Source organism: Bombina bombina, chromosome 3, assembly GCF_027579735.1.
Source record: "Bombina bombina isolate aBomBom1 chromosome 3, aBomBom1.pri, whole genome shotgun sequence".
In the NCBI taxonomy this organism is placed as follows: domain Eukaryota; kingdom Metazoa; phylum Chordata; class Amphibia; order Anura; family Bombinatoridae; genus Bombina; species Bombina bombina.
The window spans coordinates 760,988,778-761,002,943 of NC_069501.1; the positions used below are offsets into that span (position 1 = coordinate 760,988,778).

Consider the following 14,166-nt stretch of genomic DNA (forward strand, 5'->3'; position numbering starts at 1 on the left):
TTACTTATGGAAAAAAATTATCACAGTGGAAAAGTAAATACTAATACATACCACACTGATGGCAGCAGGGGGCAAAGAGCATTTGGAAATCATGTTCACAATATTTCCTTCCTTCAAACTGTGAAAAGAAAACAAAGAGAGATTACTAAAACCACTGCTCCTCATTGACAGCATAAATGTAAATACTGCCAATTGCAGGTAGTGAAGGATGTGTAAACTAAGATATGAAAAAGGTCTTAAAGAAAAAGTTACAAAGGATATTCCACAGAGAAAAACATCTGCAGAATCTATTTTTTCTGATATGTACAGAAAAGAAACGGCTCAGTTTCCTATTATGACTGTCATCATCTATTTGTAAAGTGCTGACGAACACCATAGTGCTGGGCACACGAGTAAGGGCAAACAACACTAATTTGTAGCAAAACAAATAATAATAAAAATCTGCAAAGAGAAGGATTCTTATGGTATGCTGTGCTTTTCAAATCATTTTAAACATTCCTGACTGTTTTGGAAGGATTTTAATAAATCTGGGCTACACCTACTTGTACATTTGTGTAGTTCATGCAGATTAAACAATATCAGATATAACAATTTTTTATTTTTTTTTATTTAGCTACATATTTTTGTTATCATTTTAATCTATTTTAAAAAATCTGTCAAATGGCCTGGAGTGGGAATCGTGACTGCTCTTATTAAAAGGTTGGAAATCTGCAATTTAAAGGGACATGAAACCCAATTTTTTTCTTTCATGAATTATGTAGATCAAATTTGCTTCATTCTCTTGGTATCATTTGTTAAAGAAGCAGCAATGCACTACTACAACTTTTACAAACTCTCTCTCTGCTATGGGATATTTCCTATCATTCCACTTGACGCCGGGATAAGAAGACTACTAGCCAAGTTTGGTCTGATAGTGGAATATCCCATGAGCATTACAAGGAGGGGGCAAATTTCGCCCCATAACTGTGCTGCAAAAGGTGAAGATAAAATGTATGGTCAAACAAATAATAGTTGTGGGTTAGTAGGACCTCCAAACAATCACACAAAAATATTTTTTTCCTCTTCCTGGTAAGAGGTATGGGTATCCCTATCCAGAAACCACTTGACAGCTCTAACTCCTAGGTTATGGGGAATACATGAATAGAGGGATTTTATGTCAACCACTACCCAGCAAAATATGCTCTTCCGTTTAATTCTCTTCAAATTTTCTAGTAGATGTCTGGAGTCCCTTAGATAGCTGTACAAGCTAGTGACTAGTGGCTGAAGGATGGAGTCCCTTAGATAGCTGTACAAGCTAGTGACTAGTGGCTGAAGGATGGAGTCCCTTAGATAGCTGTACAAGCTAGTGACTAGTGGCTGAAGGATGGAGTCCCTTAGATAGCTGTACAAGCTAGTGACTAGTGGCTGAAGGATGGAGTCCCTTAGATAGCTGTACAAGCTAGTGACTAGTGGCTGAAGGATGGAGTCCCTTAGATAGCTGTACAAGCTAGTGACTAGTGGCTGAAGGATGGAGTCCCTTAGATAGCTGTACAAGCTAGTGACTAGTGGCTGAAGGATGGAGTCCCTTAGATAGCTGTACAAGCTAGTGACTAGTGGCTGAAGGATGGAGTCCCTTAGATAGCTGTACAAGCTAGTGACTAGTGGCTGAAGGATGGAGTCCCTTAGATAGCTGTACAAGCTAGTGACTAGTGGCTGAAGGATGGAGTCCCTTAGATAGCTGTACAAGCTAGTGACTAGTGGCTGAAGGATGGAGTCCCTTAGATAGCTGTACAAGCTAGTGACAAGCTAGTGACTAGTGGCTGAAGGATGAAGTCCCTTAGATAGCTGTACAAGCTAGTGACTAGTGGCTGAAGGATGGAGTCCCTTAGATAGCTGTACAAGCTAGTGACTAGTGGCTGAAGGATGGAGTCCCTTAGATAGCTGTACAAGCTAGTGACTAGTGGCTGAAGGATGGAGTCCCTTAGATAGCTGTACAAGCTAGTGACTAGTGGCTGAAGGATGGAGTCCCTTAGATAGCTGTACAAGCTAGTGACAAGCTAGTGACTAGTGGCTGAAGGATGGAGTCCCTTGCTGTACAAGCTAGTGACAAGCTAGTGACTAGTGGCTGAAGGATGGAGTCCCTTGCTGTACAAGCTAGTGACTAGTGGCTGAAGGATGGAGTCCCTTGCTGTACAAGCTAGTGACTAGTGGCTGAAGGATGGAGTCCCTTGCTGTACAAGCTAGTGACAAGCTAGTGACTAGTGGCTGAAGGATGGAGTCCCTTGCTGTACAAGCTAGTGACTAGTGGCTGAAGGATGGAGTCCCTTGCTGTACAAGCTAGTGACTGAAGGATGGAGTCCCTTAGATAGCTGTACAAGCTAGTGACTAGTGGCTGAAGGATGGAGTCCCTTAGATAGCTGTACAAGCTAGTGACTAGTGGCTGAAGGATGGAGTCCCTTAGATAGCTGTACAAGCTAGTGACTAGTGGCTGAAGGATGGAGTCCCTTGCTGTACAAGCTAGTGACAAGCTAGTGACTGAAGGATGGAGTCCCTTAGATAGCTGTACAAGCTAGTGACTAGTGGCTGAAGGATGGAGTCCCTTAGATAGCTGTACAAGCTAGTGACTAGTGGCTGAAGGATGGAGTCCCTTAGATAGCTGTACAAGCTAGTGACAAGCTAGTGACTAGTGGCTGAAGGATGAAGTCCCTTAGATAGCTGTACAAGCTAGTGACTAGTGGCTGAAGGATGGAGTCCCTTAGATAGCTGTACAAGCTAGTGACTAGTGGCTGAAGGATGGAGTCCCTTAGATAGCTGTACAAGCTAGTGACAAGCTAGTGACTAGTGGCTGAAGGATGAAGTCCCTTAGATAGCTGTACAAGCTAGTGACTAGTGGCTGAAGGATGGAGTCCCTTGCTGTACAAGCTAGTGACAAGCTAGTGACTAGTGGCTGAAGGATGGAGTCCCTTGCTGTACAAGCTAGTGACTAGTGGCTGAAGGATGGAGTCCCTTGCTGTACAAGCTAGTGACTAGTGGCTGAAGGATGGAGTCCCTTGCTGTACAAGCTAGTGACAAGCTAGTGACTAGTGGCTGAAGGATGGAGTCCCTTGCTGTACAAGCTAGTGACAAGCTAGTGACTAGTGGCTGAAGGATGGAGTCCCTTGCTGTACAAGCTAGTGACTGAAGGATGGAGTCCCTTAGATAGCTGTACAAGCTAGTGACTAGTGGCTGAAGGATGGAGTCCCTTAGATAGCTGTACAAGCTAGTGACTAGTGGCTGAAGGATAGAGTCCCTTGCTGTACAAGCTAGTGACTAGTGGCTGAAGGATGGAGTCCCTTGCTGTACAAGCTAGTGACTAGTGGCTGAAGGATAGAGTCCCTTAGATAGCTGTACAAGCTAGTGACTAGTGGCTGAAGGATGGAGTCCCTTAGATAGATGTACAAGCTAGTGACAAGCTAGTGACTAGTGGCTGAAGGATGGAGTCCCTTGCTGTACAAGCTAGTGATTAGTGGCTGAAGGATGGAGTCCCTTAGATAGATGTACAAGCTAGTGACTAGTGGCTGAAGGATGGAGTCCCTTAGATAGCTGTACAAGCTAGTGACTAGTGGCTGAAGGATGGAGTCCCTTAGATAGCTGTACAAGCTAGTGACTAGTGGCTGAAGGATGGAGTCCCTTAGATAGCTGTACAAGCTAGTGACTAGTGGCTGAAGGATGGAGTCCCTTAGATAGCTGTACAAGCTAGTGACTAGTGGCTGAAGGATGGAGTCCCTTAGATAGCTGTACAAGCTAGTGACTAGTGGCTGAAGGATGGAGTCCCTTAGATAGTTGTACAAGCTAGTGACTAGTGGCTGAAGGATGGAGTCCATCCACTAGGACATTGGCTACAAAAAGGAGCCTATGCCTGAGACGATGGGCTTACCTGGGGAGATATTAGATCTTTGTGGATCTTGGGTACGTGGTGGAAGATAGAAATGATGGGAGATTTTTGAACTAAGAGTTCAGTTTGTTTTGTAAAATACCCAATGCTATTCCATCTTCTAACAGGTTAACAAGATCTTTGCTGAATATGTTGGTAGGGTCTAAAAGAAGGCTACGGTAAGTGGCGGGGTCTGAGAGTTGCCTCTTTGCTTTTGTGACGTAATTAACTTTATTCAGGAGCACAATTGCACCTCCCTTATCGGCATTTCTTATCACTAAGTTCTCATTAGTTTTTAATCTATGTAAAGAATCTGTTTCTTTGCATGTTAAATTTATTTGTGTGTATTGATACAGATTCTTGGCCACATCTGCAGCTAATTTTTTTTTTTTTTTTTTTTTTATTGAGGTTTTATGAAATGACATACAAGCAAGGTATACAGAGATAAATTCAAGTACATAACATAAAAAAGAAATGCCAATAGAGTTATGGACCTTCTCCCCCACAGCAGAGGCCACTTTTGGACCTCACAACATATAAAATAAAATAGTAGAAGGTACAATGGTACTAAGGAGACCACTCATGGGTCCCAAATGAACCTCAGGTTTTATAATGTTTTTCTTTAGGTGCAACATTATTATTCAAGGTGTAGTAGAAGGTATAATATTTAAACAAATGAGATACATTGTGAATATTTGGAGACACTAGATAGAATAATATTATCGACAAATGCTGTAATGGAAATTATCTGTGCTGACCGGTTTGAAGAAAGGAACATTTTCATAACATGTTATGGAGTGATCTAACATGAGCAAAAATAAACTGTGCCTGATTGCATAACTTGGGAATCTGAACTAATAAAGCAGTATCATTAAAATTAATTATATAAACAGCCTCAACCCAGGCCACTATTCCAAATACTCCATCAATCATAAAAGTTGATTAAATAGCCATGCGCATGGTGTACCGCCCCGGCCGCAAGCTGCACACCACCGCACAACATCCTAATATGAACATTAGTACAAACTTGTGGCAAACACATACTTCTGCTTTCAGGTTAGAATACATAATATATAACACGATACCTGCTTCTATGATCTTTCCCACAGAGCTCTGACTAGTTATCTGCCAAGGGAAAATACTTCTGGCTAAACAACAAGGCAAAACTCACCTATCCTACTATTTCTTATATGAGGCTGTAAAAAGCAAGTATCACTTTGGGCTAGGATAGGAATGTGTAATCACTTAGGGCTCTGTGGAAGAGTCTCAAAATCAATAGGCACATGCTATGAGGAGAGATATTCTTATATATACTAAAGCACTATTATGGAAGGAGGATACAACTTATATACATTTAGAAATAAAACAGCAACAAGGTCTAAAGATTACTAATAAATCTAGGCTGCATCACCCATTATGAACACCTTGGGTTATATTATAGGGGCTCACAAACAAACTATAGCTGCATAGAAAATATTTAACATAAGTCCATTCAGTCCCAGCTATGGACCGGGCTAGCCAACTTCAATGCGAGTCCCCCTAATACAGTCTCCTTTGTCAGTCAATCCTCTGATCACCCCAAAACTAAGCCAGAAATGGGTAATGGTAAGAGGGTATCGTTCCTGTTCCTAACCAGTGTCCCAATTGAACAACCGTTCATCTGAATAGCAAGGGGTTTTCAAATCTTGTAAAAACACTGAGAATCTTTGTATTCTTGCCCATGAACCTCCACGGTCTCGGGATGAATGCTCTACATGGGCTCCCTTGGTTATATGTTCCCCATCTGAGAGAGAAACGGAATGAGCCACTGCTGCATTTCCCTTACTGTGTCCTGTAACAGCTGTATGATCGGCGGTAATCCGTGTGACATTTACGCCATCAATGGCCTCATCCCCAGACTCAGATCCTGCGGTAGTGCACAATTTGTCCATTGTAGGTAAGGGAGGCTTAAAGCGCTGGGGCCCCAGAGCGCCGTCACCCGCACACAGCTCCAAAACAGGTCTGACTGGGATAACTTGCTGGGAAGCGATATAACCGCCAGGGTTAAATGCTATAGCCATCTCTTCCTCTAAGGCCGCATGGTGATCCGACAGCAGATTGCGCAGCACTTGTAGCACGGCATTAGCACTCATCTCGTTCATAGTAACCTTCTGTATAGGTTATCCGGTCAGCCCACTGAACAGGATATCATAAATTGCACTGGTATTCTCCTGATGCTTTGTTAGAAAAATCACACCTGATTCTTTGCTCTCAGCACTATGTGCTGCCTAACGACAAGGCCCAAGTGTGCCTCGCCGGGGGGTAAGATGAAGGCCTCAACCTTACTGCTGGCTCTGGGTGCTCACAGTCGTCTCTATCCTTAAAGCTTGGGCTCATCTGATACAGGATATGTAAGAGGTCAATAAGCAGAGTAAATCGTTAGCAGATTAGCCGTCTGGAGCAAAATAACAGTCAAAAATAGCTAGAATGCTGGAGCAGAGTGTTAGTGTGCGACCTGTCATGGCCGCCTCCCGGAAGTTCCCCCCATCTGCAGCTAATTTAATTAAATCCCTTTCAACACTGCATAAAAAAAAAATTTATAGCTATTTTTTGAGGGTTTGAAAATTCCACTAGCCCACTAGTCCCAGAAGAGTAAGGAAATGAATGAGAAAAACAAAATAATGTCTCATCTTTAACATTGAGTGAACTAGTAACTTTTTTACTATGGACAAGTAATTTTTCTCCCCTGATTAGTAAATTAAAGTGATATTTTTCCACCCTTTTTTTTGCGTTTCTTTGTTCTGCATATAGATCTTGATTTTTGTTCCACTGTTTGGACATAAAACTAAGTGATTTACACAGGTAAAGTTTGTACGTATGTACACATACAGACTAGCCAGTGACTTACACACAAGAGCTATTTTAACACAGTGACTCACAATGACAGAGATGCACAGGTGGTGGGATGATTTCTGTGGATGTAAAAAGGCCGCAGTGGACAGTGCAGACAAACCACTTGGTATAGGCTATAGTTACAGTGTAATGAAGGTCAGCACATGCTTTGCTGCAGATGTTGTGTATCTGGGGCTGAAGCAAATATTCAGCAAAGGGAAGAAGACACGTGCCTGTACATACAGTGTGCGGTGTATTACTACTGGTGTGAGCTAGCATTGCTAAAATCAAATCCTCACAGTTAAAATGACAAATGCCCGTTGTTTCCAGGCATCTCTTGCTAGCAGCTGCTCCTTGATTCTTCTGTAAGTTAAAGGGACATTAAAAGCAAAATGTTTTCTTTCATGATTTAGATAGAGCATGCAATTTTAAACAACTTTCTATTTTACTTCTATTATCACATTTTCTTTGTTCTCTTGGTATCTTTTGTTGAAAAGCAGGGACATGAGCTCAGGAGCGTGAATATGTCTGGAGAACTATATGGCAGCAGCTTTGCAAGAGTAGTACTCCAGACACATACCGAGGTATCTCTTCAACAAAGAATCCCATGGGAACAAAGCTAATTTGATAATAGAAGTAAATTGGAGACAGTTTAAAATATTTTATGCCTCTGTCTGAATCTCAAAAGAAAATGTCTGGGTTTCATATACCTTTAAAATTGCTTCCTGAGCGTGCACAATCCAATATTTATGCATAAGTCTCAACTCTAATTGTACATGCTAGATTTTGTTTTGGGACGCCCTTGATGTCATGTTTATAATTGTTATATGCTAATGAAATAATAAAATGACAGAAAATAATGGGAACTAAGAAGTATACATAGACTATATTACACATAGTATTTACTAAACATGTAGTTGATGGCGACAAGAATTTAACAGGTGAGTTCTGATTTAAGTGGACATTTTCATGATATTTTAAATGCGTAGCACTGCAGTTAAATACAATTAGTAGTGTGGCATCACTCAGAATCTGTTCTATGTACAAATGCATATGCAAGCGGCCTACCAGTGGTGGATTGCATAAACATTAAAGGGACAGTCAAGTCAAAATTTAACTTTCATGACTCAAATAGGGGCATGCAATTTTAAACAACTTTACAATTTACTTTTATCATCAAATTTGCTTTGTTCTCTTGGTAATCTTTGTGGAAAGCTAAAACTGATTTTTAAGCCGTTGAAGGCCGCCTCTAAACACCGGTATGTGGACCATATAGATAAAATTGTGCTCACTCCCGTGGAATTATTTATGAGTCAGCAATGATTGGCTAAAATGCAAGTCTGTCAAAAGAATTGAGATAGGGGGGCTGTCTGCAGAGGCTAAGATACAAGGTAATCACAGAGGTAGAAATTGTATTAATATAACATCATTGGTTATGCACAACAGGGGAATAGGTAATAAAGGCATTGTCTAACTTTTTAAACAATAACATTTTTGTTGCTACAGTAGAAACATGGTTAAAGGAACAAAGTACTCAGGCAAGCAGCTGGGTTCACTGTATTCAAAGCAGATACATGAACAACCTTCTCAGATTTATGTTGCTGCCCTATGTTACATAGCTTTTCTATAGCCAATAACTGCAGTATTGACCTTTTCAGTATAGGCGAATAGTTGGATATTTTCAGTCAAACAGACCTATTTAATATGACAAAATAAATGGAAAAGCGATATATGTAAACAATATAATACACTGCAGCAGGTAAAATGGATATTTGGGAACAGATTACATTGGAGAAAATGTTACTGTACAATATCCCTTTAAAGCAGAGCTTTCCAAACTTTTCATGTTGGTGACACACTTTTTAGACCTACATCATTTTGTGACACAGTAATTCAGTTGTATGAGCAAATAGGAGGTTAAACTAACTTGTTTTAAGAGATACGGACACATAAATTATATAATAACAATGTATTTACAAGTAACTATGTATGTGCAAGAATTTAAAAAAAGTTTAATAACACGAATAGCTACTTACTATTTTAATGGGATGTATGAGGTTGATGGGATGAACACAGTTTCTGAATATTTGGTGGGATATTAGATAAAGACACTCGCATCTCATCATCTACTTCCTATCCATATATCAAGAGCAGGAGCAGCAATGCACTACTGGGAGCTAGCTGGAAAAAACAACACTTTGACTTCTAACTTCAGCTCAGCGTTTAAGCTGCTGCCCTCAGAGCTCTGCGAGTCCGACTGACTACTGCCTGCGCTGCAAACACACTGCTGTCCCGCTCAGTGGCTACACGTGCAGTCACGAGCCGATTGAGAAGACTTCACGTGCAGTCGGGAGCCAATGTACCGCCAATGGGAATAGTTTTAGTTCCCTAAGCTGTGCCAATAGGTTAAGATGATCTGTGACCCACTAGGTATCAATCATGTGTCAAGCATGTGATATGTGTAGCAAGAAGGCGGAAAGTCGGAAACCAAAAAAAAAAATTTAAAAGAATTTTAAATTCAAAACAATTTGTGCTGAAGCAGGGACACGCCTACACACTGCCGCTGACACACTAATGTGTCATGGCACACAGTTTGGAAAGCGCTGCTTTAAAGGGACAGTCTACTCTAAAATTGTTATTGTTTTAAAGGATAGATAATTCCTTTATAATCCGTTCCTCAGTTTTGCACAACCAACATGGTTATATTAATATACTTTTTACCTCTGTGATTACCTTGTATCTAAGCATCTTCTGACAGCCCCCTGATCACATGACATTTTATTTATTATCTATTGACTTGCATTTTAGCCAATTAGTGCAGTGTCTGACACAAACCACAGGCGTTACCACAATGTTATCTTATCTATATGGCTCATATGAACTAGCACTCCTTTGTTGTGAAAAGTATGTGATAAGAGGCTGTCTTTAGTGGCTTAGAAACAGGCAGAAATGAAGAGGTTTAAAGGTTATAAAGTATATTAAATGTAATAATATTGGTTGTGCAAAGTTGGGGAATGGGTAGTAAAGGTGTTATCTATCTTTTTAAACAATTGCAATTCTGGTGTAGACTGTCCCTTTAAATAGTTTTTTGTGCCTGTGTTTTGTCTTTCGTAAACTATGTGGTGAATGCAATTTAACCACAAAACGTCAAACTTTGTGTTATGCGTGATAAGAAAAAAAAAATCTGCTCTTACTGGAGATAAAGTGCAGATCTCAGCACAAAACAAACTGCATATTTGAGATAATTACGAAAGAAAAAATATATACAAAATTCCTGTATATTTTATAGTTAAACAATCACGGCTAATCATAAGAAAAATGCTGCTAGCTAATATAGAAGACAGTAAAATACATTTTCAAGAAAAAGCATAAAGAGAATACAGTCTGGGGTTACAAATACTTAAAAAAATCAACTTTTCCAGCCTCCAATTTCTTGTAAAAGACCTTTTTTTTTTTAGGCAGGGTCCATAAGTACAAAAAACACCACCAACAACATTTGAAACCTACAATAGGTTCTTAGTCATGTTACAAACACTAATTATAAAGACGTTCTTCTTCTGGTCTTGCTATAGAATAACTTATCAGACAAGTCTAAACATTTATTTATTTTTAAAACAAATTAACATGTTGATTTTTTTTTCCAGTAGACAAACTCTACCCCCCATTTGTCTTTTTTAAAGGAGCCAATCCGGGTTGTTATCTGCAGACAAGGCTTCCCATGATTGGTGTGTTCGTATAAAGTGCATTATTTTGCACTGTTATCTAATTAAAGGGACAGTATACTATAAAATTGTTAATATGTTTCCAATTACTTTTTTTTACCAGCTGCAGAGTATAACATGTATGAGATTTGCTTATTAAGGCTTATTTGTGTATATGAATTAGCTGATTTTGTGTTTTAAAGCCACAACCTAATAAAATGGGTTGAGCTTGTAGGTATAATCAGATCTCATTACTTTATCACATTGTGTACATATACCTGCTTCTTTATCTTATATCTGTTCATAAACCAATCACCAGTACTTAGAAAGAACAATGGAAAATGAACATTGTATTACCTTATCTCTTCTATAACCCACTGGAAGTGTAATTTCTTCTACTGGCTATGTTAACACAGCTTGGCCTTGAGGCCAAAATCTTTCAGGATGGGTGGGGATATCACAGGCTAAATAAACATTTTCAAATGCCAATATAAGGGTAATAGAAATACTTGTAAACAATTTAATACTCTCCAGCAGGTAATGTGGATCATTGGGAACAAATTAAAGGGGGGGAAATGTTTGAGTAAACTGTCCCCCTTTAAGTTACTTAGGAAAAGATATATAGCAACGTTAGCCTTGAGAAGTTTCAGTGTACATTTCAAGTTCTGAGAATTAGAAAACCCACAATTTTCAGAGCTAAATTATATTAAAGGGGGCAAAATAAATAATAAAAATATGCTGAAAAGTTGTTTTACAATGTATAACTAAAAAACATAATTTATGCTTGCCTGATAAATTTATTTCTCTTGTAGTGTATCCAGTCCACGGATCATCCATTACTTGTGGGATATTCTCCTTCCCAACAGGAAGTTGCAAGAGGATCACCCACAGCAGAGCTGCTATATAGCTCCTCCCCTCACTGCCATATCCAGTCATTCGACCGAAACAAGCCGAGAAAGGAGAAACCATAGGGTGCAGTGGTGACTGTAGTTTAATTAAAATTTAGACCTGCCTTAAAAGGACAGGGCGGGCCGTGGACTGGATACACTACAAGAGAAATAAATGTATTTAAGTGTATCCAGTCCACGGATCATCCATTACTTGTGGGATACCAATACCAAAGCTAAAGTACACAGATGATGGGAGGGACAAGGCAGGAACTTAAACGGAAGGAACCACTGCCTGTAGAACCTTTCTCCCAAAAACAGCCTCCAAAGAAGCAAAAGTATCAAATTTGGAAAATTTGGAAAAAAGTATGAAGGGAAGACCAAGTTGCAGCCTTGCAAATCTGTTCAACAGAGGCCTCATTTTTAAAGGCCCAGGTGGAAGCCACAGCTCTAGTAGAATGAGCTGTAATCCTTTCAGGAGGCTGCTGTCCAGCAGTCTCATAGGCTAAACGGATTATACTCCGAAGCCAAAAAGAAAGAGAGGTTGCCGAGGCCTTCTGACCTCTCCTCTGTCCAGAGTAAACAACAAACAGGTTAGATGTTTGGCGAAAATCTTTAGTAGCCTGTAAGTAAAACTTCAAGGCACGGACTAACTCTAGATTATGCAAAAGACGTTCCTTCCTTCAAGAAGGATTAGGACATAATGATGGAACAACAATCTCTTGATTGATATTCTTGTTAGAAACCACCTTAGGTAAAAACCCAGGTTTTGTACGCAGAACAACTTTATCTGAATGAAAGATCAGATAAGGAGAATCACATTGTAAGGCAGTTAACTCAGAGACTCTTCGAGCCGAGGAAATAGCCATCAGAAAAAGAACTTTCCATGAAAGAAGTTTGATATCAATAGAATGAAGGGGTTCAAACGGAACCCCTTGAAGAACTTTAAGAACCAAGTTTAAGCGCCATGGAGGAGCAAAAGGTTTAAACACAGGCTTAATTCTAACTAAAGCCTGACAAAATGCCTGAACGTCTGGAACTTCTGCCAGACGCTTGTGTAAAAGAATAGACAGAGCAGAAATCTGTCCCTTTAAAGAACTAGCTGATAATCCTTTGTCCAAACCCTCTTGGAGGAAGGACAATATCCTAGGAATCCTAACCCTACTCCATGAGTAATTCTTGGATTCACACCAATGAAGATATTTACGCCATATCATGTGGTAAATTTTCCCGGTGACAGGCTTTCGTGCCTGTATTAAGGTATCAATTACTGACTCGGAGAAGCCACGCTTTGATAGGATCAATCGTTCAATCTCCATGCAGTCAGTCTCAGAGAAATTAGATTCGGATGATTGAAAGGACCTTGTATTAGAAGGTCTTGTCTCAGAGGCAGAGTCCATGGTGGAAAGGATGACATGTCCACTAGGTCTGCATACCAGGTCCTGCGTGGCCACGCAGGCGCTATCAATATCACCGATGCTCTTTCCTGTTTGATTTTGGCAATCAGACGAGGGAGCAGAGGAAACGGTGGAAACACATAAGCCAGGTTGAAGAACCAAGGCGCTGCTAGAGCATCTATCAGTGCCGCTTCTGGGTCCCTGGACCTGGATCCGTAACAAGGAAGCTTGGCGTTCTGGCGAGACGCCATGAGATCCAATTCTGGTTTGCCCCAACCGAGAACCAATTGAGCAAACACCTCCGGATGGAGTTCCCATTCCCCCGGATGAAAAGTCTGATGACTTAGAAAATCCGCCTCCCAGTTCTCTACACCTAGGATATGGATCGCTGACAGGTGGCAAGAGTGAGTCTCTGCCCAGCGAATTATCTTGGAGACTTCTGACATCGCTAGGGAACTCCTGGTTCCCCCTTGATGGTTGATGTAAGCCACAGTCGTGATGTTGTCCGACTGAAATCTGATGAACCTCAGTGTTGCTAGCTGAGGCCAAGCCAGAAGAGCATTGAATATTGCTCTTAACTCCAGAATATTTATTGGGAGGAGTTTCTCCTCCTGAGTCCATGAACCCTGAGCTTTCAGGGAGTTCCAGACTGCACCCCAACCTAGAAGGCTGGCATCTGTTGTTACAATTGTCCAATCTGGTCTGCGAAAAGTCATACCCTTGGACAGATGGGCCCGAGATAACCACCAGAGAAGAGAATCTCTGGTTTCCTGATCCAGATTTAGTAGAGGGGACAAATCTGTGTAATCCCCATTCCACTGACTGAGCATGCATAATTGCAGCGGTCTGAGATGCAGGCGCGCAAATGGCACTATGTCCATCGCCGCTACTATTAAGCCGATTACTTTCATGCACTGAGCCACCGTGGGGCGCGGAATGGAGTGAAGAACACGGCAAGCATTTAGAAGTTTTGATAACCTGGACTCCGTCAGGTAAATTTTCATTTCTACAGAATCTATTAGAGTCCCTAGGAAGGAAACCCTCGTGAGAGGAGATAGAGAACTCTTTTCTTCGTTCACTTTCCACCCATGCAACCTCAGGAATGCCAGAACTATCTCTGTATGAGATTTGGAAATTTGAAAGCTTGACGCCTGTATCAGGATATCGTCCAGGTAAGGAGCCACCGCTATGCCTCGCGGTCTTAGGACCGCCAGAAGTGAGCCCAGAACCTTTGTAAAAATTCTTGGGGCTGTAGCCAACCCGAATGGAAGAGCTACAAATTGGTAATGCCTGTCTAGAAAGGCAAACCTCAGGAACTGATGATGATTCTTGTGAATCGGAATGTGAAGGTAGGCATCCTTTAAGTCCACTGTGGTCATGTACTGATCCTCTTGGATCATGGGTAAAATGGTTCGAAT

At 40.8% G+C, this 14,166-nt stretch overlaps 1 protein-coding gene across 6 annotated transcripts in view; it reads right to left on the reverse strand.

The window, feature by feature from the left end:
• Positions 1-14,166, reverse strand: part of LIMS1 (LIM zinc finger domain containing 1) — a 254,505-nt gene that overhangs the window by 32,442 nt on the left and 207,897 nt on the right. For all 6 annotated transcript variants that reach the window (XM_053707620.1, XM_053707617.1, XM_053707621.1 and 3 more), the window contains exon 3: positions 52-118. In XM_053707620.1, the coding sequence (XP_053563595.1) occupies positions 52-118 (67 nt within the window). The remainder of the gene's footprint in view (positions 1-51; positions 119-14,166) is intronic.